This window comes from Rhinoderma darwinii, chromosome 3 (assembly GCF_050947455.1).
Source record: "Rhinoderma darwinii isolate aRhiDar2 chromosome 3, aRhiDar2.hap1, whole genome shotgun sequence".
In the NCBI taxonomy this organism is placed as follows: domain Eukaryota; kingdom Metazoa; phylum Chordata; class Amphibia; order Anura; family Rhinodermatidae; genus Rhinoderma; species Rhinoderma darwinii.
The window spans coordinates 45,497,088-45,523,818 of NC_134689.1; the positions used below are offsets into that span (position 1 = coordinate 45,497,088).

At 40.6% G+C, this 26,731-nt stretch overlaps 1 protein-coding gene and 1 long non-coding RNA gene across 2 annotated transcripts in view; one reads left to right on the plus strand and one right to left on the minus strand.

Annotated features, from left to right (window-relative positions):
• Nucleotides 1-26,731, minus strand: part of PCBD2 (pterin-4 alpha-carbinolamine dehydratase 2) — a 108,455-nt gene that overhangs the window by 11,162 nt on the left and 70,562 nt on the right. Inside the window, exon 3 of the mRNA XM_075859948.1 lies at nucleotides 28-108. Within this exon, the coding sequence (XP_075716063.1) occupies nucleotides 28-108 (81 nt within the window). The remainder of the gene's footprint in view (nucleotides 1-27; nucleotides 109-26,731) is intronic.
• Nucleotides 11,760-26,731, plus strand: part of LOC142750970 (uncharacterized) — a 32,487-nt gene continuing 17,515 nt past the window's right edge. The window contains exon 1 of the long non-coding RNA XR_012882659.1: nucleotides 11,760-11,836. This is a non-coding gene — a long non-coding RNA (uncharacterized LOC142750970). The remainder of the gene's footprint in view (nucleotides 11,837-26,731) is intronic.

Consider the following 26,731-nt stretch of genomic DNA (forward strand, 5'->3'; position numbering starts at 1 on the left):
TGATGGAATAAAAATGTAATGAATTACCTTGTTGTACACATTAAACCATTCTGGGTGGTGATTCATTTTCTCTGCTTGCAGGGCCACACGAGTCATAAATCCAAAGGCCTTTAGGAAAAGAAACAAAAATGATACAGACATTAGGCGAACATAGAAACACTGTTAATGGGAGGGTTTTCTTCTAGAACTGATATGTTTGCAGAGTTTTTCCACTTAAGAGACGTTTTTTCTCATGTGAGGGCTGTTCGGAACTCTCAGGCTAGAATAGGCAAGTTTAATGCAAGATAAATGGCTTTCACATGCAGTGCTGAAAGAGTTTAGAGCTGCAACGTATATTTAAGAGCACATTAAATCGACACTACACAAACTCTGGAAAAAGATACAATCTAGTCAAAGAATGAAAGGAAAGTTCCACCTCTGGAGTTATATTAATACTTCTATTAACTGAATCATTCCTTTTACAAATGCTTCAATATCCTCTATACACCATTAATGGGGAAAGCAGAAAGGCACCCTCAATGCACAGAATATGGTCACCACCTTAAAGGGGCGGTCTATTTGGACCCCTTTTTATGAGGCAATCACTCTACGAGCAATTCCCACTCCTGCAAACCCGGCCTGTCCATACATCACATAGTTGGCATGTATAGCCAGACGCGGCTTCCCCCGCAATAACTGATGATTGCCGGGGTTTAGCGTACTTTAACACACACAAAGTTTATCTATCAAAACAAAAAAATGCATGTTAGAAACGTAACTAAAAAACGTACAGTCTGACCCTAGCCTAAAACGCATGCATTTGTTTTCAAGTGACTATAATTGATGCTAATTTTTAATGAACTAATTGGGCTGGATAGTAAAGGGAGGGGAATTATATAGGAAAGAGTCTACTACTCTCTTTTTGTTCATTTATTCGTAATTTTGGCATCAAAGGCTACGTTCACACAGTGCGTAAAAATTGCACTTTGGAACTAGCCTAAAATTCTGCGTCAAAATCAGCAATAAAATATGCATGTATTTCGCTGTTTATTTTGGTGCGGACGTTAGCCACAAATTTTTATTCCATTATTGAAATCCGCAATGAAAAGCTGCACTGTTTCCGCAAAAGATAGGGCATTTAAAAATAGTCAGCATGCCTACGATAAGCAGTGTTTTTTTGTAAGGCTGTGAGTGAATGGGTTTGTTACTGTACTTTATTGCGAAATTTCGGTGTGGGTTCTGCAATAGAAATTCCGCTACAAATACGCGGTGTGTTAACATAGGCAAAAACGATATAAAAAAAAAATTCCGCAAAATGGTACATGTGAAAGCACCCTCATTAAGGTACAGAACATCACCATGTTTTATTAATTACATAACACAATAAAAAGCATTAAATTAAAAAAAAAAACAACAAATGCATTCTTTTTTTTGGTAAGACTAGCATATGCATGCGTTTATACAACGCACCAAAACTGCATAGCGTATTCACAAATGCAGGTGTTGATCAGGTTTTTTTAATTCACTTTTTAAAGCCAAATCATTAAAGTAAAGAAAGTGTAAGGCTAGGTTCTCACGCTGCGGTTTTGATGCGGGCTCTTGTGCTTGCTTTGCCACAATTTTGTGCGAATCGTGGCAACACACACACACCAATGCAGAGTGAGAACCCAGCCAAGAACAGATTTGACTTCTCCTCTGATTTGAATCCACTCCTGGTTTTGGCTTTAAAAACGGAATAAAAAACCTGAAACACAAAATGATCAAAACTTGCACATGTGAATACACCCTTAGAGAAGCCGGCTTCTTTCTTGGGTACAGTCCCAAGTAGCCGCTTCCACATGAAGCTAAAACCACATCTGCATGCAGTGGAGAATGGCTGCACGACCTTGCCGGTAAAACCCTGCAAAATCATGCGGCCATTAGTCACCACAATTGAGCAGGGATTTGGCCACATGCAGACGCCACTATGTGAGAACGTACCCTTAAAACGTAGTTGTCTTCCTTTTTGGCACCTACTCCTTAAAAGGGAACCTGTCACCAGCATTTCACCTATTAAACCAGCAATACCTGGGGCTAGTGGGTGAAAAATCATTTCTATATAACCTATTATTGTCTTCTTAGTCGGCTCTGTAGCTTTAGTATTCAGTTTTTTAGTGTTCCCATACCGTATGCAAATGAGCATAAAAGAATCAAATCTTTGTTTGAAAAGAGTCATATCTTCATTCCGCAAGTCTTTCCGAGTTTCCCCCGCCTCCTTACTTTTGATTGACAGCTCCTCGCCTTCCCCCAGCACACAAAATCCTGCGCTTGTTCATTGATATCCTCTTCTAGTGTGTGCGCACAAAGGGGCAGCGGATTATTACATTAAAAGGCGCAAAATGTTTGCAGACTGTTATTTACAGTTGGAGGAGGAGTTTGAGAGGATAACGGCAATGAACTTTTGATAGCAGCGGCCAGTGAGGGATAAGTAAAGTTCAATATGTGAAATGCTGGTGACAGGTTCCCTTTAAGGCATCAGGCACACAACAGTTTCCGTTTTGCGGATTGCAAAACATGGATCCTAGTGACTTCCGTGTGCTGTCCGTTTTTTTGCGAACCCATACACTAGAATAGGTGAGATAGACCGCAAATACGGACAAGAATAGGACCTGTTCTATCATTTAAAGAACGGACCCACGAATCCACACAAAAATGATAGTTCAGTATGCTATCTGCACAAAAAAACTGCAAGGACCATGAAGAAAACAACGGTTCATACCTATTCTTGACTATACTGTGAAAAGTTTGAAATCTTCACCTCTATATACACAAATCTCTCTCCAATATCGCCCCTCCGAATCTCTGAATTTATCTCCAGATGCCAAGCCAAACACAACCTCTGCTCTGCACATAAAAGTCTTCTTTCCTCTGCTCTAATCACACACTCGCCGTCAAGACTTTTCCCATGCTTCTCCAATCCCCTGGAATTCTATACCACAGGCCATCCAACACTCCTCAGGATGGAATCTAAAAGCCCACTTCATCAAACTAGTATATAATCTGCCATAAACTTGACTTCAATATTACTTCCCACACAACGTGCATACTGATCCTATATATAGCATGCACAACCCCACCTCCTTTCTCTATCTCCAACCCTTCTAGACTGTAAGCTTCTATGGGCAGGGCTCTCTGTATCATTTATTGTTATGTTGTACTGTTTTATGGTATTTGTACGTTCTCGCCCCTATTGTATACCACATTGTGGAGCACCGCACGAAAACGATGGCCCTAAATGAAAAATAAATCTTTATTATCAATCATAAGAAAACAGAGCCAGACCATATTTAATTTCCCACTGCTGCGACCCCAAATTGGAACTTAAGTTCCAAGGTCCTCCATGAAGGAGTTGTCCAGGATTAGGAAAACATGGCTGCCTTCTTTCAAAAATCGCTCCACACCTGTTCAGAGGTTGTGTGTGGTTTTACAGCTCAGCCTACTTCACCTCAATGGAGCTGAGGCGTAATACCAGACACAACCCAGGTGTGGCGCTGTTTTCTAAAGAAAGCAGCCATGTTTTTCTAATCCTGGACAACCCCTTTTTAATGTTTATCTACATTGCTGTGGAAAAGCATTTGAACCTTTCTGATGTCTCTATCATTATTGCATATTACCCAAACTAAATTGGCTATATATACACTTTTGCAACATTTTTTTACTGCTCCAATGCAGAAAAATGAAGCAACTTCAGATGTACGTTAAAAATATCCTATCGTATTGTATTTATACATTAAAAGAAAAAAAGATAGGGGGGATTTCTTAAAGAGACTCTGTCACCACATTATAAGTGCCCTATCTCCTACATAAGGAGATGGGCGCTGTAATGTAGGTGACAGCAGTGCTTTTTATTTAAAAAAACTATCTTTTTTCACAAAGTTAGGAGCGATTTAAGTTTATGCTAATAAGCTTTCTTAATGCCCAAGTGGGCGTACTTTTACTTTCGACCAAGTGGGCGTTGTACAGAGTAGTGCATGACGCTGACCAATCGGCATCATGCACTCCTCTCCATTCATTTACACTGCACTAGCGATATAGATATATCGCTATGTGCAGCCTCATACACAAGCCCTAACATTACTACAGTGTCCTGATAATGAATACACATGAAATCCAGCCTGGACGTCATGTGTACTCAGAATCCTGACACTTCTGACTCTTTTTTGTGAGATTCCAGCAACGGATACGAAATCTCGCGAGATCTCGGAGCTAAACGAGATTTGGTTTCACTTGCCGGAATCTCACAAAAAAAGATTCAGAAGTGTCAGGATTCTGAGTACACGTGACGTCCAGGCTGGATTTCATGTGTATTCATTATCAGGACACTAGTAATGTTAGGGCTTCTGTATGAGGCTGCACATAGCGATATATCTATATCGCTAGTGCAGTGTAAATGAATGGAGAGGAGTGCATGATGCTGATTGGTCAGCGTCATGCACTCCTCTGTACAACGCCCACTTGGTCGAAAGTAAAAGTACGCCCACTTGGGCATTAAGAAAGCTCATTAGTATAAACTTAAATCGCTCCTAACTTTGTGAAAAAAGATCGTTTTTTTAAATAAAAAGCACTGCTGTCACCTACATTACAGCGCCCATCTCCTTATATAGGAGACAGGGCACTTATAATGTGGTGACAGAGCCTCTTTAACCCCTTAATACTGAAGGTATTTTAAACATTAATAACCAAGCAATTTTTTAAGTCTTTCCATCGTCGCATTCAAATAGCTATAACTATTTTAGTTTTCCATCGACATAGCTGTAGAAGGACTTGTTTTTTGCTGGACAAGTTGTATTTTTTAATAGCACTATTTTGGGGTATTTACAATTTATTGATTAACTTTTATTAACTTTTTTGTTGGGGTAATAGAAATAAACCTGAAATTTCGCCACTTTTTTTGTGTCTTAAATCTACACCATCTACCGTGTGGTATAAATAACATAACTTTATTCAGCCAGTCGTTACGACTGCAGCGATACCAAATGTATATAGTTCTTTTATGTTTTACTACTTTTACACCGTAAAAACTGTTTTTTTTTCTAAATTATTTGTTTTTGTGTCACGATATTCTAAGAGCCATAACTTTTTTATTTTTCTGTATGAGGGCTTTTTTTTGTGGGACGACTTGTACTTTTTATTGGTACCATTTTGGAGCATATGCGACTTTTTAACCCTTTCAAGACCGAGCTCATTTTGACCTTCATGACCAGCCCCATTTTCTCAAATCTGACATGTGTCAATTTATGTGTTAATAACTCTGGAATGCTTTTGCCTATCCAAGCGATTCTTCGATTGTTTTTTCGTGACATATTGTACTTTATGTTAGTGGAAAAATGTGATCAATAAATTCATTGCTTATTTGTGAAAAACACCAACATTTTGAGAAAATTTGCAAAAATTATGATTTTTCTTATTTTAAATGTATCTGCTTGTAAAACAGATCGTAATACCACACAAAATAGTTACTATTTTACATATTCCATATGTCTACCTTATATTTGCATTGTTTTTTGAACATTATTTTATTTTTCTAGGACGTTACACGGCTTAGTACTTTAGCAGCAATTTCTCACATTTTCAAGAAAATTTCAAAAGGCTATTTTTACAGGGGCCAGTTCAGTTCTGAAGTGGCTTTGAGGGCCTTATGTACTAGATAGACCCCATAAATCACCCCATATTAAAAACTGCACCCCTCAAAGTATTCAAAACAGCATTCAGAAAGTTTCTTAACCCTTTAGGCGCTTCACAGGAATTAAAGAAAAAGTACAGGTGAAATTTACAAATTTTCTTTTTTTTGCTGAAATTCATTTGTAATACATTTTTTTCTGTAACACAGAAGGTTTTACCCGAGAAATGCAACTCAATATTTATTGCCCAGATTCTGCAGTTTTTAGAAATATCCCACATGTGGCCCTAGTGCGCTAATTTACTGAAATACCAGCCTCAGAAGCAAAGGAGCACCTAGTGGATTTTGGGGCCTCCTTTTTTTAGTATATATTTTAGGCACCATGTCAGGTTTGTAGAGGTCTTGTGGTGCCAAAACAGTGGAAATCCCCCAAAAGTAAGACGGTTTTGGAAACTACACACCTCAAGGAATTTATCTAGGGGTATAGTTAGCATCTTGACCCCACAGGTCTTTTGCTATATTTATTGGAGTAAGTCTGTGAAAGTGAAAATATACTTTTTTTCTGAAAAAATATAAAAAAAAATAATATTTGCAAGGAATAAAGATTAAAAAGCACCCCAAAACTTGTAAAGCTACTTCTCCCGATTACGCCAATACTCCATATGTGGTACTAAACTGCTGTTTGGACCCACGGCAGAGCTCAGAAGGGAAGGAGCGCCATTTGGATTTTGGAGCGCAGATTTTGCTGGATTGGTTTTCAGTGCCATGTCGCGTTTGCAACGCCCTGGAGGGAGCAAAACAGTGGAATCCCCCCAAAACTGACCCCATTTTGAAGACTACACCCCTCAAGGAATTTTTCTAGGGGTATAGTTAGCATTTTGACGCCACAGGTTTTTTGCTGAATTTAGTGGAATTAGGCCATGAAAATGAAAATCTACTTTTTTCTGAAAAAACATAGAAATGTTTAATTTTTACAATTAATAAAGTAGAAAAATCACCCCAAAATTTGTAAAGCAATTTGTCCTGATTACAGAAATACACCATATGTGGTAATAAACTGCTGTTTGAACACACGGCAGGACTCAGAAGGGAAGGAACAATATTTGGCTTTTGGAGCTCAAATTTAGCTGGAATGGTTTTCGGGTGTCATGACGCATTTGCAAAGCCCCTGAGGTACCAAAACAGTGGAAACCTCCCAAAAGTCCCTTTAGGGGACTGGAATGAGCTATCATTAGGTCACTGGTACAATACACTGCAGTACTAATGTATTGCAGTATAATGTCATTTTACAGGCTCCTGTAACAGCGCGATCGCTGTTCCTGTCAGTTAGTCCCGAGTGTCAGCTGCAATACACAGCTGACACCTGCAGAATATGGAGCGGGCGCAGCGCGTGAGTCCGCTCCATATATAACCCCTCGCTATTAAGTCGTGGTGCTCCAAGGCGTTAATGCGCAGCGGATGGTGCAAATTGAAAATTAAAATTTTCCACTGATATGCCATTTTAATGCACACTATGTTGTGCCCAGCTTGTGCCACTGAAGACAAATACCTCATACAATGTTGAGCGGGTTCTCCCAGATATAAAATATCATATATGTGGACGTAAGCTGGTGTTTGGGCACGCTGTGGGGCTCAGAAGGGAGGGAGCGGCCATTTGGCTTTTGGTGCGCAGATTTTGCTTGGTAACTGTTCTGCTTGGGGTTTTGCTGGTATTTCAGTTATGATGTGGGGGCATATGTAACCTGTGCGGAGAACATCAGGACATAATAAGAGGGTATAATAATGGGGTACATAAATAATAATCCGCAGATATGTGGCCGGTGTCGCACTGATAAATGGTCGCCCGATCTCATCTGCTTTTGGAACACTCTGCAAATTTTGAATCGCCATATTCTGAGAGCCAGAACTTTTTTATTTTTTCTCCAACTGAGCCGTGTGAGGGCTTATTTGTTGCGGGACAATCTGTACTTTTCATTGGTACCATTTTAGGGTACATGTGATTTTTTTTTAGCACTTTTTATTAGATTTTTTTGGAAGCAAAGTGACAAAGAAACATAAATTCTGACAATGTTTTTTGTATTTTTTTTTTACACTTTTCACCGTGCGGTATAAATGACATTTTACTTTATTCTGCGGGTCGGTACGATTACGGCGATACCATATGTATATAGGTTTTTTATGTTTTGTGGTGATTGCGCAATAAAATCACTTTGATAAAATTATTTATTTTCTGTGTCACCGTATTCTGAGAGCCATAATTTTATATTTTTCCGTCAAAAAAGCGGTGTAAAGGCTTGTTTTTTGCGGGACGGGTTGTAGTTCTTATTGGTACTATTTTGGGGTACATGCGACTTCTTGATCACTTTTTATTCTATATTTTGGGAGGGTTGATGACCAAAAAAAAGTGATTCTGACATTGTTTTTTAATTATTTTTTTTGCGGTGTTTACCGTGCGGGAAAAATAATATTATAGTTTTATAGTTTGGGTCGTTACGAACGCGGTGATACCAAATATGTGTACTTTTTTTTAACATTTTCATTTTTTTCCTATAATAAAAGACTTATTATAGGAAAAAAAGCATTCTTTTTTTGTGTAACTTTTATAACTTGTTTTTACACTTTTATAAAACTTTTTTATTACTTTATTTTTTACTTTTTACTTGTTTTACTTCAAGACCTGCAGCACTGATCGCTGCTATAATACATTACACTACCTAGGTAGTGTAACGTATTATAAACTGTCAGTGTGACGCTGAGAGTCACACTGACAGGAAGCTTATGAGAACCAGCATCCGGCTGGTTCTCATAGGCTGCTGTGCATGGCAGACCCGGGGGCTGTTATATGGCCCCCGGTTCTGCCTTATAACCGACTGCAGCACCAGCAATCGGTCCCCGGGAAAGTTTGTTGTAGCAACAAACTTTCCAGTTTGTTATAGCAACAAGCTTTCCAGTTCGTTGCTACAACACACTTTCCCTGCGATCACATGACCGGGACCTGAACTAATCAGGTCCCGATCATATCTCCGGGACCAGAGGCAGGTGATAACAGCGCGATCCGGGTGTCAGCGCTACTCTGAGACACCCGAATCGTGCTTTTAACACCCACCGTGAATTCACGTCGGCACTGCACAGAGCCCAGCAAGTGCCGACGTGAATATACAGTGGGCGGTCGGGAAGCGGTTAAACACTTTTTATTAAAAAAAATTCAAAACGAGATGAACTTGAAAACAGCAATTCTGGCATTGTTTTTAATTCAATTTTTATGGGGTTCACGGTGCGGGTTATATAATGCAATAGTTTTGTAGTTGGGGTCGTTAGGGATGCGGCAATACCAAATATGTGTAACTTTTTACTTTTTTTTTTCATAATAAATTATTTTCTAAGGGGAAAAAGTGGGTTTTTAATATTTTTTTACTTGGGACATTTATTTATTTATTACAAACTTTATTAAACTTTTTTCAACTTTTTTTTTAGTCTAACTAGGGGATTTTACTGTGCGATCTTTTCATCACTTTTATTATACACTTTTTAATAATACTTGCATTGTATTATTGCCTGTCAGTGTAAAACGTCCGAGTCCCGTCAGTGATCCGAGGAAAGATAGAACATGTCCTATCTTTCCTTGGATCGGAGACTCGGATCATTTTTCACGGTCCGTGAAGACTATCGGGTGCCACTAAGATGCCGTCAAAAACGGCCCGAGTGGCACAACGGTTGTATGCATGGAGGCGTAACAGGCATTTAGTAAAGGCAGACCTGGGGGCCTTTGTTACGCCCTCAGGCTGCCATAGAAACCATCCGCACCCCGTGATTGCATTGCAGGATGCCAGTGGGGTGAGAAAGAGAGCCCCCTCCCTCTAAAACCACTCAGATGCGGCGGTCACTATTGAGCGCCGCATCTGAGGGGTTAAACATGATCGGAGACCAATGCTAGTGGTCTCCAATCGATGCCCTGAAGCCTGATCTTCAGGAGCACCCCATCAGATTTGGGAAAACTTCTGAAGCGCCGACGTGAATAGAACTTCCCTTAACGCCCGACATAGAAACACTATACGCCAGTCGTTAAGGGGTTAAATCTGTATTTTCATACGCCAGTCTCTATCTCAAGAACTTAAAGTATAACGCACTTAATTATTTTTTTTAGAGGCGCATCCCTCTTAATAAATTAGGTGCATCTTTGGCCATCCGTGCACCAGAAAGTTATACTTACAACAGCTATGAGCTGCCATAGATTTGCGCCATAATTTACGCCAATTTTTGGCAGAAATTACTATAAATTTGATGTGCCGCGCTTAGTCCTACCCCTTCTGCTAAACTCTCCTTTTTTTAAAAGTGCGGGGTGCGGCGTAAAAGGGGAAAAAATGTCACAGTGATGGTGGAGGGGTGATGATTTGGGCTTGCTTTGCAGCCACAGGACCTGGGAAGCTTGCAGTCATTGAGACAACGATGACATCCACAGATGTGAAGCCATCTGTTCAGCAGCTTAAGTTTGGCCAACATAGTGTCATGTAACAGGACAATGATCACAAGCACACCAGCAGATCAACATCTGAATGGCTATGGCTGAAAAAGAAAAAAAAAAATCAAGGTGTTGGAATGGCCATGTCAAAATCCGGACATCAACCCCGTTCAGAAACTGTGGTGGAATCTTGAGAGCTGTGTATACACAAATGCCCTCAAACATCCACGAACTGAAGCAACGTTGTACAGAAGAGTGGGACAAAATTTCTCTAAAACAATGTGAGAGACAAACTCCAACAGAAAATGGTTACTTCAAGTTACTGTTGCTAATGGTGGTTCTACATATTACTATATGTATATACACAGTGCCTTGCGAATGTATTCAACCCCTTGGTGTTTTTCATGTTTTGTTGTATTATAACCTGGAATTAAAATATCACAAAACAACACTCAGTCCATACTTACCTGGGCAGACTGTTTCAGCGACTGGGCAGGAATCCGAAACAGCATGCCTGAGCTCCTGCTAGTGGCTGGAATGATAAAATACAATCTGGAACTCCCTCTAGTGGCTAGTACATGGCATTACCTACAATTCTGGTAAACTCCCCCCTGATGTCACATGATGCCTAACTATAGGACAACCCATATAATCCTCTCTCTGAGTATCAACAGGTGCCAGGGTATCTGGTCATTTCTACCTAGCTCCAGCATTGTACCATACCTTATCTGACTCCCTGTGTAACGACCTCTGCTTGTATCTTTGACTTCTGCATCTGTGCCTGTGACCCTGACCTCGGCTATTCCTGACCACGCTATCCTGATCCTGTACTGCATTTGTGGTAACATCTGCATGGTTTAAGGTCGCTTCTTTTAAGGGACGCGATCTGCAGATTCCCTGCAGCGAAGTCCAAACGGCCTTGCGGCGGTCCCTGATGAAAACTGGGGAATCTGTTAGTATCGGCGCCTCAGTGATTTTAAGCGCTACTAGAAGCTGGAGAAACGGAATCCCATCCGCCCTGCCAAGTTCATAAGAACCGCTCTGTAATGCGACTGAAGCGTGTGATTTCCGACCATGAAGAAGAAAACAGCATAGCACACCGAGCTATGCTGTTTCCGTAACTCCCAGTCAGCCGGAGCACAGAGAGGTAGAACAGAGTTTAGGGGGCCCCATTCTAGAGATAGGTGTGGGTCCAGGAGGTGGAACTGCATCTATCCGACATGTATGTCATTTCCTGTGGATAGGCCATAAATGTCCCTGATGGGAAAACCCCTTTAAAGAAACACAACAGGGTTGTTGTTTTTAGTACCATTCCTTTCTGTCTAAAATCTTCTCTTTAGTTGGGTCACATGACCTCACTCTGACCAGATAAAAGTAAGCCTCTCACTTCCTGATTTATGGACTGTGCCAAACAGATTATCCACAGAGGGGGAAACAGAAACGTACGTGTCTGCTTATCAGTAGTTAGTAACATAACTGTCATACAGATATTATGAAGGAGGTCGCAGCTCAGGCTCCTGACATAACTTTGTGACCATTATGTTTCTGCTCCTCAGTATTTAGTAACAAAAGTTTCTGTTTCCCCTCTTTGGAGAACCTGTTTGGTGCAATCCATAAATCAGGAAGTGAAGAGGCTGACTCTCAACTACATTAACTGCAGTAGAATTTATCAGGCCAGAGTGAGGTCACATGCCCCAACTAAAGAGAAGAATTCAGATAGAAAGGAATAACTTAGTAAGGTAATACTCGGTGTATATTTATTAGGGGGATAGGTATCTAATAACAGAAAAAAAAACAGAGGGCTTCTTTGAGAAGATGAATAAGGTCCGACTGCGTGCAATCAGTGTCACATGAGTCCAGTATAAATACACCTGTTCTGAAAGGCCTCTGAGTCTGCACCACCACTATGCAAGCAAAATGAAGACCAAGGAGCTTCCCAAACAGGTTAGAGACAAAGTTGTGGGGAAGTATAGATCAGGGTTTGGTTATAATAAAATATTTCAAACTTTGAACATCCCACGGAGCACCATTCAATCCATTAACCCCTTCCCGCTCCTTGACGTACTATTACGTCATGGCAGCTGTATCGTTCGCGCTCCATGCCGTAATAGTACGTCTCGGGAGTAACGGCCGTTTCGGCCGTCCTCCCGACACATACAGGAGCTGTGACGTTGCTGTCTTGTTCAGCAGCTGTCACAGCTCCTACAGCGGGGACCGATCGCTGTGTCCCCGCTGATTAACCCCTTAAAAGCCGCGTTCTATAGAGATCGCGGCTTTTTAGGGGTTAAGCTGCCATCGCCGGCCTGCTACGCGATAGCGGCCGGCGATGGTGACTATGGCAACCGGACACCAAACAATGGCGTCCGGCTATGCCATAGACGGAAGCCTAGTGGGTCCTGACAACGTCAGGACCCACTATGCTTGCTGTCAGTGAGTAGCTGACAGTTCTAATACACTGCACTACGCATGTAGTGCAGTGTATTAGAATAGCGATCAGGGCCTCCTGCCCTCAAGTCCCCTAGTGGGACAAAGTAATAAAGTTAAAAAAAAGTTAAAAAAAGATGTGTAAAAATAAGAAAATAAAAGTTTTAAAAGTAATAAAAGTAAAAGTCCCACTTTTTCCCTTATCAGTCCTTTATTATTAATAAAAATATATAAACAAACAAATAAACTATACATAATTGGTATCGCCGCGTCCGTAACGGCCTGAACTACAAAATTATTTTGTTATTTATCCCGCACGGTGAACGCCGTAAAAAAAAATATTAATAAACCGTACCACAATCACAATTGTTTGGTCACTTCACCTCCCAAAAAATGGAATAAAAAGAGATCAAAAAGTCGCATGTACCTAAAAATGGTACTGATGGAAAATACAGTTCGTTACGCAAAAAATAAGTCCTCGCACGGCTTTATTGATTGAAAAATAAAAACGTTATGGCTCTTAGAATAAGGTAACACAAAAAGTGAATGATTGTTTACAAAACGTATTTTATTGTGCAAACGCCATAAGACATAAAAAAAAACTATAAACATCTGGTATCGCCGTAATCGTATCGCCCCGCAGAATAAAGTGAATATGTCACTTATAGCGCACGGTGAACGCTGTAAAAAAAAAAGTATACAAAAACAATAGTAGAATTGCTGTTTATTAGTCACCACGCCACCTAAAAATGGAATAAAAACTGATCAAAAAGCCGCATGCACCCCATGAAAACTACAATGGATTCCTCAAGGGGTCTAGTTTCCAAATTGGGGTCACTTTTGGGGGGTTTCCAATGTTTTGGCACCACAAGACCTCTTCAAACCGGACATGGTGCCTAATAAAAAAGAGGGCTCAAAATCCGCTAGGTGCTCCTTTGCTTCGGAGGCCGGTGCTTCAGTCCATTACCGCCCGAGGGCCACATGTGGGATATTTCTCTAAACTGCAGAATCTGGGCAATACGTATTAATTTGTGTTTCTCTGATAAATCCTTTTGTGTTATAAAAAAAATGGTATAAAAAGAGTAAATTTCACCTCTACTTTGCTCTAAATTTCTGTGAAACACCTAAAGGGTTCATAAACTTTCTAAATGCTGTTGTGAATACTTTGAGGGGTCTAGTTTCTAAAATGGGGTGTTTGATAGGGGTTTCTAATATATGGGCCCCTCAAAGCAACTTCAGAAATGAACTGGAACCTAAAAAAATAAATAAATGAGGCAATACTTCGCTTCTTACATTATACTGATAATGAGCCGTGCCCACCCCGAGATTACCCCAGTTATGACCGTTTGTATAAACGGAGACCCCTATTAGACCGTTCCAGTGCCCGGTTTTCCCAAGCATACACCCCCGAGAAGTGTTTTTCTATTGATGAGTCCCTGGTACATTTTAAAGGGAGGGTTCAATTCCGCCAGTACCTGCCAGGTAAGAGGGCAAGGTATGGCGTGAAGATGTATAAGCTGTGCGAGAGTGCATCAGGGTATACCTACAGGTTTAGGATATATGAAGGAAAGGCCACCCCCAAACCAGACTGCATCCTGGACTACAATAGGTACATGGGAGGGATGGACTTGTCAAATCAAGTCCTGAAGCCCTACAGCGCCATGCGGTGTGGTATAAGAAGCTGGCCGGGCACATCATACAGATGGCTTTGTACAATGCGTATGTGCTACGTCGATGTGCAGGCCAGAGGGGAACTTTCCTGGAATTTCAAGATCTAATCTTTAGGGACCAGGAAGGGGGGGCACCCAGTACTTCTGGAAGCGAGGCCACACGCATCGTACCAGGGCAACACTTTCCAGGAGAAGGTCCCCAAACCGGTGGAAAGGGAAAGAGTCAAAAGAGGTGCAGAGTCTGCTATAAGAGGGGGATAAGGAAGAACACAATATACCAATGTGACACGTGTCCCGAAAAACCAGGGCTCTGTATAAAAGATTGTTTTAAAATGTATCATACATCCCTTGATTTTTAATTTACCCTGATGCACTCCGCACAGCTTACCCCCCTCATCTTTCCCTTCTGAGCCCTGCCGTATGCCCAGGCAGCTGATAACAGCCACATGTAGGGTATTGTCGTACCCAGGAGAACCCACATTACAATTTAAGGGGTGTATATCTCCGGTGGCGCATGCTGGGCACACTATATTGGACACTGAAATGGCATATACATATATAAAATTGCAAATCTCACACTGCACCATCTGCTGCGCATTATCTTTTACACAGTACCTGTGGGGTCAAAATGCTCACTACACCTCTAGATGAATGTCTTAAGGGGTGTAGTTTTTAAAATGGGGTCACTTCTCGGGGGTTTCAACTGTACTGGTACCTCAGGGGCTTCTGCACACATGACTTAGCACCAGAAAAGCTCCAGTAGGCCAAATGGTGGTCCTTTCCTTCTGAGCCCTCCCATGGGCCCAAAGGGCAGTTTATCACCACAAATGGGGTATTGCCGCACTAAGGACAAATTGGGCAACAAAATGGGGTATGTTGTTCCCTGTGAAAATAAGAAAATTTGATCAAAAATGACATTTTATTGGAAAAAATATCATTTTTTTCATTTCACAGCCCAATTCAAATAGGTGCTGTGAAAAAACTGTGCGGTCAAAATAACAAAAACCATAAATGAATTCCTTGAGGGGTGTAGTTTCCAAAATGGGGTCACTTCTGGTGGGTTTCCATTGTTTTGATACCTCTGGGGCTCTGCAAATGCAACATGGCACCCGAAAACCAATCCTGCAAAATCTGGACTCCAACAAACACATAGCGCTCCTTTCCGTCCGAGCCCTCCCATGGGCCCAAACGGCAGTTTATCACCACAAATGGGATATTGCCGCACGAAGGACAAATTGGGCAACAAAATGGGGTATGTTGTTCCCTGTGAAAATAAGAAAATTTGATCAAAAATGACATTTTATTGGAAAAAATATCATTTTTTTCATTTCACAGCCCAATTCAAATAGGTGCTGTGAAAAAACTGTGCGGTCAAAATAACAAAAACCATAAATGAATTCCTTGAGGGGTGTAATTTCCAAAATGGGGTCACTTCTGGTGGGTTTCCATTGTTTTGATACCTCAACGCCTCTTCAAACCTGGCATGCTGCCTAAAATATATTCTAATAAAAAAGAGGCCTCAAAATGCACTAGGTGCTTCTTTGCTTCTAGGGCTTGTGTTTTAGTCCACGAGCGCAGTAGGGCCACATGTGGGACATTTCTAAAAACTGCAGAATCTGGACAATACATATTTAGTAGTGTTTCTCTGGTAAAACCTTCTCTGTTACTAAAAAAAAATTGAATAAAATTGAAATTCAGCAGAAAAAATGAAATTTGCAAATTTCATTTCCAATTTGCTTTAATTCCTGTGAAATGCCTGAAGGGTTAAAAAACTTTCTATATGCTGTTTTGAATACTTTGAGGGGTCTAGTTTTTAAAATGGGGTGTTTTATGGGGGTTTCTAATACATAGGCCCCTCAAATCCACTTCAGAACTGAACTGGCACCTTCAAAAAAAGGCTTTTGAAATTTTCTTAAGAATATGAGAAATTGCTGTTTATGTTCTAAACCTTGTAACGTCCAAGAAAAATAAAATAATGTTCAAAAAACGATGCCAATCTAAAGTAGACATATGGGAAATGTGAACTAGTAACTATTTTGGGTGGTATAACCGTCTGTTTTTCAAGCAGATGCATTTAAATTCTGAAAAATGCTATTTTTTGTACATTTTCTCTAAATTTTGCAATTTTTCACAAATAAAGACTGAATATATCGACCAAATTTTACCACGAACATGAAGCCCAAAGTGTCACGAGAAAACAATCTCAGAATCGCTTGGATAGGTTTAAGCATTCCGACGTTATTACCACATAAAGTGAAATATGTCAGATTTGAAAAATGGGCTCTGAGCCTTAAGGCCCAAACTAGGCTGCGTCCTTAAGGGGTTAAAACAAAACGGAAAATATATGGCACAACTACAAACCTGACAAGAGAAGGCCGCCCACCAAAACTCACAGACCGAAGAACGAGGGCATCAGAGATTCAACAAAGATACCAACGATAACACCGAAAGACCTCCTAAGATCCACAGTGGGGAAGGAAGTATCTGTCCATAGGACCACTATAAGCCGTACACTCCACAAAGTTGGGCTTTATGGAAGAGTGGCCAGAAAAAAATAAGTTTCTTAAAGAAAAAGACGTAAGAAAACAAGTTTTGAGTTTGCCAAAACAGCATGTGGTAGACTCCCCAAACATATGGAAGAAGGTTCTCTGGTCAGGAGACTAAAATTTTACTCTATGTGTGGCTCAAACTCAATACTTCCCATCACCCCAAGAACACCACTCCCACAGTGGAGCATGGTGGTAAGCAGGGACTGGAAAACTGGTGATGATTGAAGGAAAGATGGATGGCAGTAAATACAGGGCAATTCTTGAGGGAAAACCTGTTTCAGTCTGCAGGGATTTGGGACTGGGACAGAGGTTCACCTTCCAGCAGAACAAGGACTCGAAATATACTTTTAAAGCTACACTGTAGTGGTTTAAGAGGGAAACATGTAAATGTCTTGGAAAGGCCAAGTCAAAGCCCAGACATCAATCTAATTGAATATCTGTGGCATGACTTGAAGACTGCTGTAGACCAACGCAATCCATCAAACTTGCAGTTTTTCTGGAAGAATGAGCAAAAATCCCAGTGTCTAGATGTGCTAATCTAAGAGACTTGCATCCGTAATTGCAGTTAAAGGAGGCTCCACAAAGTATTGACTTTCAGTGGGAAAATACTTATTTATGGTTTGCCTCACAGGAAATAGTTTATGCATGTTGTGTAAATCAAAGGGTACAAACCCCCCAAAAGTCCATTTTAATTCCAGGTTGTAATGCAACCAAACAGGAAAAACACCAAGGGTGCTAATACTTTTGCAATGCTCTGTATGTTCATGTGTTTCTATGTAATGATCTATATAAACTGTCACACTATCTTTCTTTTGAAAAAAAAACAACAAAATAAGTTTTCAAAATAAAGAAAAAAGGTGTATTAAAGCTCGAAGTAAACCTTCGGAGACCAGGGACAAGCTATTAAGTCTACCCAGTCCCTGAAAGTTTGTTTACATTTGCACAGCTGCTCAATAGGGCCACGTACATTTAATTGGTTCTTTATTGAAAATGAGTCTTTTCCCACATGATGGCCACGAGCAAATAGTGTGTAATGGCAGATAATGATTTCATGCCTCTGCGTGTTGAGAACTCACAAACACTTTGTGCAGGAATGAATCAAGAGCCAATTTGCCAGAGAAGAGAAGAGGGGGGGGTCAAAGTTGATCCCAATGAAGTTTGTCATTTGTGTCAGCAATTAAAATGTTTTCCTCAATGAGATAAAACCGATCCATAGGCCACTGGAGAGTACAGGCTGCTCATTCACTCAGCACGACATTCAGATTCTGACAAGGATGCTTCGAAAGAACTGATCTCTTATTGTTTTTCCTACCAGAGTGGAGTTACCCTATGACTTTACTGAACGTGATGATTAAAATAAACGAATTATTACAAAACATTGAGATGTGTGTTGAACAAGAAATGAATGAATATACTCATGCCATAAGGCTAGCTTCTTCAAGTAGGGGGCCAAATGAAACTCTTTATATTTAGTGATTTTTTTCAGATGGTTATCAATTGAAATAGGAGCATATGAAGCCAATAACCAACTCAACATTCTGTTCTCATTGTATTACATTATACAATATTAAAATATATGGCCTATTCTGAAAAAAGGCCATCAATATCTGATCGTGGGGGTCCGACTCTCGGCCACTCAGCTGTTTGAAGGAGCCGCAGTGCTCCAGAGATCAATGCTTTCTATTCATTGCATACACAGCTCCATACTGTACAAAATCTTGTGCAGGCAAGTGATCAGGAATGGATGGCCAGGTCTGTGGACTGCCAGGTGAGTATTAGTGACATCATTGCTCAGGCACAGTTATGTAACTTTATGTGAGTCACTCAGACAATTCATTATTTGGAAAGAAAAGCACATCAACTGCAGATCCACCACTGAATCTTAAGGGTATGTTCACACTGAGTTTTTTGCAGGCAGAAAATTATGCCTCAAAATATCTTCAGGAATTTTGAGGCAGATTTAGTCCTGCCTGCACTTTCTTTGCCCCGGTTTTCATAGCTTTTTTGGGTGTGGCCATTGAGCGCCACAGGCAAAAACGCTGCAAAAAACGCTTTCTCTGACTCCCATTGATTTCAATGAGCGGTCAGATACAGAATCGCGGGAAGAAAGAGCATGTCGCTTCTTTCTCCCCTGAGCGCTTTTTCCACTTGCGTGAAAAAAACGCCTCTGGCACCCTTTGAAATCAATTACGACAAGGTTTCCGCGTCAAACACAGCGCCAAAAACCTCCTTATAAAGTAAATTTGTGACAAAATCTATGTCGCAAAAAATCAAGTGTTTATTAACACAGCATAGCTGCTTGACAAAGACTCCTGTGCGAGTCGAAACGTTGCATGCGTTTTTGGCCTGTGTTAATGAACACTTAATTTTTTGCCTTGTGGACGCTGTCACGAATTTACTTACGATGAATATGAAATTTGGGATTTATTGGACTAGCTGAATTTTTTGCATCCTTTGAATTTTCCTGAGTTCTGTAGGCATCCATATGTACTTTCGCTACTGAACCTTGTCATCTGCATAGGTGGGAGAGGGGCTTGTGCGCTCTTTTAGCTGCTGGGCCATCAAGAAAATGCACTAATAATACCATGTAGCAGTAGTGCTGCACTATTAAGTGCGAACTTAAAGAGGTATTCCAATCTCTGACATATTTACATATCCACAGGGTATGCCATAAATGTCCGATAGGTGCAGATCTCAACTCTGGGACCCACACCTATCTCTAGAAAGGGGTGCCCCTGACCCCCATCCTACCTTTTGCCGCTAGGCTTCGTTTTGCTATGCAGTTTCCAGGAACTTCTATAGATGTGAATAGAAGTTACGCAACTCTGCAGCTACAGAATCAGCGTCGCTCGCTTTGCTACACTAATTCAGTATCCCCAATTCAATTCTATAGGAGTTCTGTTAAGTGTTACAAAACACGCTCTGCTTTTTCTAGAAAATCCGACACCTAGTAAAGCAGTAGCCAGAGCCCAGTTACAGCAGCTAAATGTAGGACAGGGGTTTCTGTTATAGAATTAGGTATGGGCCCCAGGGCCGGCCTTAGGATAAATGGCACCAAGTGCAAAATTATGCCTCGGCGCCCCATCCCCATCATAAAAAAAAATGCCGCATAAAAAAGTATAATGCCCCCCCCCCCCAGTATAATGCCCTATATAGCATACAGTATAACGGCCCTTTAGTGCCCCCATACAGTATACTAAGAATATAATATATTATAACCCCTAAAAGGACAGCATTTTGTCCTCTAATTGTGCCCACACAGTATTATGCCCCCTAAGTGCCATGCACAGTATATTGCCCTCTGTAGTGCCCCAACACAGTATAATATCTGTAAAAATAGGGAGGATTTCTCCAGCTCACCTTGTGAAAGTTGCGTGTTTTGTAATTGGTAATCCTGGCGCTCGGATCCTCGTGGTGGCACACGGAAAACTTGCTGTTTTGTAGGAAAGAGTGGTTGGATCCAGCGCTGGCAGAGGTAAAAGGAAACTTTTTCCAAGTTTTATTCGTTCTTGATTAAAAGAGGGTATTCATTAGCGTATATGGTATATCTTGCAATGAAAAATTTGAAGGTAGGTAGCCTACGCGTTTCGGATGGTGTCTCCGTCCTTATTCATGGCTTAGAATGAGATTCTAAGCCATGAATAAGGACGGAGACACCATCCGAAACGCGTAGGCTACCTACCTTCAAATTTTTCATTGCAAGATATACCATATACGCTAATGAATACCCTCTTTTAATCAAGAACGAATAAAACTTGGAAAAAGTTTCCTTTTACCTCTGCCAGCGCTGGATCCAACCACTCTTTCCTACAAAACAGCAAGTATAATATCTGCTTAGAGGCCTCCACACAGTATAATGCCCCCTCCCTTGGCTGCCTACCCTTGTATATAGTGCCCCCCTGTAGATTGTGCCATACAGCCTCCCTGTAGATAGTGCCATAATCCCCTACCTCCCCCTTGTAGACAGTGCCATACAGCCCCCACCTTCTCCATGTAGACAGTGCCATACAGCCCCCCACCTCCCCCTTGTAGACAGTACCCCCAAACCCCAAAAAATTTACTCACCTAGGCCCCGTTCCCACAACGAAATCAGCTGCTCCACGACGGGATCCTTGCGTAGGCCAGTGTGATCCTGTAGCCTAGTTCTGTAGAGTTTACCAACCTTTTCGGACTCGAGGGACCCCTGGGAAAAAAAAAATGTCCTCAGCGCACCCCTACCAAAAATAGTTTAGAGAAAGACAGAAAATGGCTAAAAACAAGCAATACACTCTTAGGGTATGTTCACACCGCGTTTTTTGTAATGCAGAAAAAATCTGCCTTAAAATTCCACCAGGAATTTTGAGGCAGATTTTTAATTGACAGTTATTTGATGGCTTTTTTTGCGTTTTTTTTTAAAGCCGTTGAAGCTAATGCAAAAGACGCAGGTAAAAAAGCACTCCAAACGAGGTATTTTCTGCCTTCTATTCATTTCAATTGGAGGTCAGTGGTGGAAACCACTTGAAGACCATCAGCCCGCCACTCTCACTAAAATAGCCATCAGCCCGCTACTCACAGATTCCCCCTGTAGATCGTGCCACACAGCCCCTTGTAGGTAGTGCCACACAGCCCCCTTGTAGGTAGTGCCACACAGCCCCCTTGTAGGTAGTGCCACACAGCCCCCTTGTAGGTAGTGCCACACAGCCCCCTTGTAGGTAGTGCCACACAGCCCCCTTGTAGGTAGTGCCACACAGCCCCCTTGTAGGTAGTGCCACACAGCCCCCTTGTAGGTAGTGCCACACAGCCCCCTTGTAGGTAGTGTCACACAGACCCCTTGTAGGTAGTGTCACACAGACCCCTTGTAGGTAGTGCCACACAGACCCCTTGTAGGTAGTGCCACACTGACCCCTTGTAGGTAGTGCCACACTGACCCCTTGTAGGTAGTGCCACACTGACCCCTTGTAGGTAGTGCCACACTGACCCCTTGTAGGTAGTGCCACACAGCCCCCTAGTAGATAGCACCCCTCCCCTTCCTGTAGATAGCGCCACTGTAGCTCCCTATCGTACATTTATTTTATCCTATCGATATGCCATAAATGTCCGAGATGGGAAATACCCCACCAGGAGAACTAAATGCCCTTTGCAGTGGCTGTATGTTCTCTGACATACAGGGATGACCCGAGTGCAGGACTGCCCTCTATGATGCCTATATGACCTAATAGGCCATATGGAATGACTGTGAGATGGGACCATACATGTAACATGTTTTTATCTATGTCCTTTATATACAAATTGTCTAGAAGCAGCTCATTCCTGAAGTAATTTAAAATATTAGGATAAAAAATAGTGGAAACAAATAAAACATTTCTAACAAAATCAATAACGCAAGTTCTGGATTAAAAAATTTGTTTTCACCTTCATGGTAACCACTCATGTATATTTATATTCTAAATAGGAAAGGAACATTTTGTACAGCGATGTGCTTAAGTAAGCACAGCTCAAACAGTAAACTTGAGAAACATTGGGTGTTCTGTGAAGTATTAAGAAAAATGTATTACTTAAATATTAAAAAAGGAAAAAAAACAGACATGAGTCCAAGTTTTGAAAAAAATACACACGACTTGGAAGTAATTTCTGTGCTGCAATCTCCATTAAACTCCTAAATACTTCCCCTGTCATTACATTAATTGAAAAGTATTGTATCTGACCAACCTTATGCATTTAAAGGTCTGAACCTTCTTACTCGCTATGATGCAATTGGTGATAAAAGGAAATTATATTTATGTTACACTATGTAATCTTGTTTTTATTCCTCATCAGTCAGGGTATTTATTCACGTCTTGAAATCTGATCACTAATTTGGTCTAATTGGTGATCAGGGAAACTATCTTACTATCAATTAAAGTAATTTTGAGCTTCCGGCTACAAAACCTATGTTAATTTTGGCAGACGTCTGTGCTTCTTCAAGTTTAATTAGCAATAATGAAAATTATCAAACAGTTTTATAGAGTAATATTATTGTCAAACACATTTATGTCACACAGCCCAAGGTTTAGTAAGATCACGTTTGTTTGTGGGATCATATCCTAGTTAATTGCACTTAAAAAAAAAAAAAAAAAAGTAATTCTTGGAAATACCCATAATAATGTGTATGACTAAGAGAATCAGATCATATTTGCTAGAAAAATCATCATCAGTAATATTCAAATAGCTAGATGGTGAAATAAAACGTTATTATATTTTCAAATGCAATCTTAATTTTAAATGTGTTTAAAGAGTCATCTGCACTTGTGTTGCCAAGTGATAAAAACAAAGGAAAACAATTAATATGAAATCAACAGATTTTTGCTAAAGGGTTTGAATCAAATGCTCATTTTGTCAAGTTTCAATCTACTCCACAGAGAATATACAGTATTTTTGGTGTGCTGAATAACCTTCTTAGTGGATATTTGTATCTGTTACGCCTCATGCACATGACCGTGTGTGCCGTCCGAGTACCGTCAGTGATCCGAGGAAAGATAGAACATGTTCTGTCTTTCCTTGGATCGGAGACTCGGACCATTTTTCACAGACCTGATTCACCCGCTAAAGTGAATGGGTCCGTGAAGACTATCAGGTGCCACTCGGATGCCGTCAAACACGGCCCGAGTGGCACAACGGTCGTGCGCAAGAGACCTAAGAAAAATCATTCTTCATTGTTCCTTTATTCATTGGGGTCAGTAAAGTATGGCTTAAAAAAATGTAACCTTTATCATCAGCTTCATGACTTTTTGTTGCTCCATCAGCAAACGGATAACTATAAATCCGTCTTTACTTTGCAACATTCAACGGTAACCATTCAACCGTGGCCATGACAGTCTGTTGACTTTTTACATTGAAGGGCCCATGCTCAAAACTAAGGCATATATATTATGGGCCAGTAGGCACTCCGTGTGCTGCTTCTGTGACCAGCCATACTCTATCCTGAAGCAATGAAAAAACCTCTGCATGCCTCTATTTGAAAATGAAGGCACAGTATGGGCAGAAAGCAGGTGATGGGTGCTGTATCCGTAGAACACAGATACATAATTCAGCCTTGTATATGAGCCCTAGGGTATGTTCACACGATAAGTGGCTTTTAAGTCTGAAAAGACAGGCTGTTTTCAGGAGAAAACAGCTGCGTCGTTTCAGACGTAAAAGCTCCTCCTCGCATTTTGCGAGGCATCTTTGACGCCCGTAATCTTGAGCTGCTCTTCATTGACTTCAATGAAGAACGGCTCAAATTATGTTGCAAAGAAGTGTCCTGCACTTCTTTGCCGAGGCAGGCAATTTACCCGTCGTCGTTTGATAGCCGTCAAACGACGACGCGTAAATGACAGGTCGTCGGCACAGTACGTCGGCAAACCCATTCAAATGAATGGGCAGATGTTTGCCGACGTATTGGAGCCGTATTTTCAGACGTAAATCGAGGCATAATACGCCTCGTTTACGTCTGAAAATAGGTCGTGTGAACCCAGCCCTAAGGTTCTGTTCACGCAGTGTTTTTTCAGGCGTATTTCAGAGCATAAAACGGTTGCATTGAAAACGCCTGCAAACAGCTTTCCATTGTTTTTAATGGTTAAAAGCTGGGTAGTGCATATGAGGCGTAATTTTACACCGCGGTTTCAAAAAACATACCTTAACAGTGCCTTCTCTGTAGACAACACAAGTGATTCAGAGCACTGAATTAAAAAAAAAAAAACCCTGCTCCAACCAGATAAATTTTTCTATTTTTTTAACCTCCCTGCATTGTGTTAGTCCTAACTTTTTCATTTTTATATTGACGTGCCTTTCTTTTTTTTTTGTGTTCAATGATCACAGGAGTTTGTTGTATGGGTGCTTATGGGAATAGAACATTACAGTATGTTTTGATTTGTGACATTTATGTAATCCATTGTTTTAGGCCCCATGCACACGACCGTAAAAAACCTCAGTTTTTGCGGACCGCAATTGCGGTCCGCAAAAACGGAGCCATTCACTTTCATTGAATGCTGACACCTTTCCGTAGCACTACGGAAGGGTGTCCGTACCGTGGAAATGTTCCGGGAATTATGGAATATGTCCGTTCTTTTGCATTTTGCGGGCCGTGCTCCCATACTTTGTATTGATTGCGGGCACGGTTGTGTGCATGGGGCCTTAGATTGTGTTTCTTGTATTTTTCCCTTTTTATAATTATTAAGGAAGGAATTTAAGAAGCCTGACGTTCCATGCGCCAGTCTTAAATTGAACAGCGCTAGAATAAAATACACCAAATTTATTAACAGGTGCACACATCAATAAATTTGGTGCCTCTTTGCCTGTCTATTCATCATAAAATCAAATCTAATAGCAGACATGGATTTACCCTATAATTTACGCCTATTTCTGGCATAAATTATAGTAAATCTTTCAGTCCGCGGGAGGCCACACACCCTCCTGCTAAACCCTACCTACTTTAAAAAGTTGTAAAAAAAAAAAAACACAAAAACTGCAAAGTCGTAAATTATTGCGCAAATATGGTGTGCACCATAATTTGGATATTTTAACACCACAGACTTCCCAAATGCACCAAAACACACAGAATAAAGGCAAAAATAGTTTATATTTGGATATTAAAGGCTACGTAAACCTTTGAACAAAATAGTTTTTTTGTTGAAAAATTTATAACGTGAGTTTAAGCAACTTTGCTTATTGCGATATAGCTTCTATGTATCCTGTACACACAGACGCGGTGTCTTGCCACCAAAGCCAAGTCTGTCAAGTCAGCTGGACCGACTGCTTCAGTCAAAGCTCTTGCACGCAGGATCCAGCGGTTATCGATGTGCCCTGGACTCCACATATAGAACAAAACCAATAAGGTCTGTCTAGGATATAAACTTTTTTTTTTTTTTTAGAATTATAATTTCAGTGTATATAAGACAAAATATAGGGCAAAACACAAATTAGCACTTGATATTTTCCATTCAGCATCCACTGGTTAATACTTTCTTGGAAAAAAGAGAAGAAGATTCCATGCACTGAACTGTTAATATTAATATGGAATATGCTGTTCCAGTGACACATCTATCTTCAGGTTACAAGGAAAACATTATTAGTGTGGAAGTAAATTAAAGACCATCTGAGTTGTCATTGCCATCTCCTTACACACATCTCTGCTATTCACTGTATGGCCATTAGTTAGATTACTTATTTCCTTCTCCTACCCATTTCCCTTTTTTGTGCAGAGTTCAATCTCCTTTCACTAACAAAGACATTTAATACTGTCAAATACCCATCTCTGCTCTTTTTAAGTTATTCACAGCTCAATGAATGAATAGAAATGAAATGTGATAAATTGATAAATAGGTAATCCCAGATTACACATTACAATGTGTAGGGTGTGGGAACAGGCAGGTGGAAGTGCTGTCAAAGTTTATTCTAGCATGGACTTACTAGAAGTTATACAACATAAATCAGAGATGATTTATTTCTAATTTACTTTTTTGGAATATTGAACAGAGTAAACCGATCAGGAATGTTCAGTAAAATGTAGTTATGAATAGTATATTGTAAAAGTAAAATTCTATTCTCATCTTTGAGTCGCCAAAACGGCACTCACTAGAACGCCCTGCTAGTCATAAACCTGGAATCTCGGGTAAAATTTTAATACAGTGTAATCTCTTTGAGATGACCATCCAAAATTGTATTACAAAGAGTTCTTCTAGGGTAGTAGTCGCCTCCAAGAAGAATAGAAGCATTGATAATATATGGTGGAACAGAAAATCTGTCAAGAAATATGGTCTAGATAAGGCGGTGGTCTTCCAAAGCCAAGGACTTTGAAGATGTTTCTATAGGTGGTAGATTCTGGTTTATAGATTTACTTATTTGTTGATAATCTAAATATGACAAATACGATTTGGTTTCTCGAGGAAGATTTAAAAGAGGTTATTCAGGATTAAGGAAAATGGTCTGCTTTATTTTCTAGAAACAGATCCATTGTTGTCCATGTGGTGTTAGTGTGGTAATTCAGCTCATATGA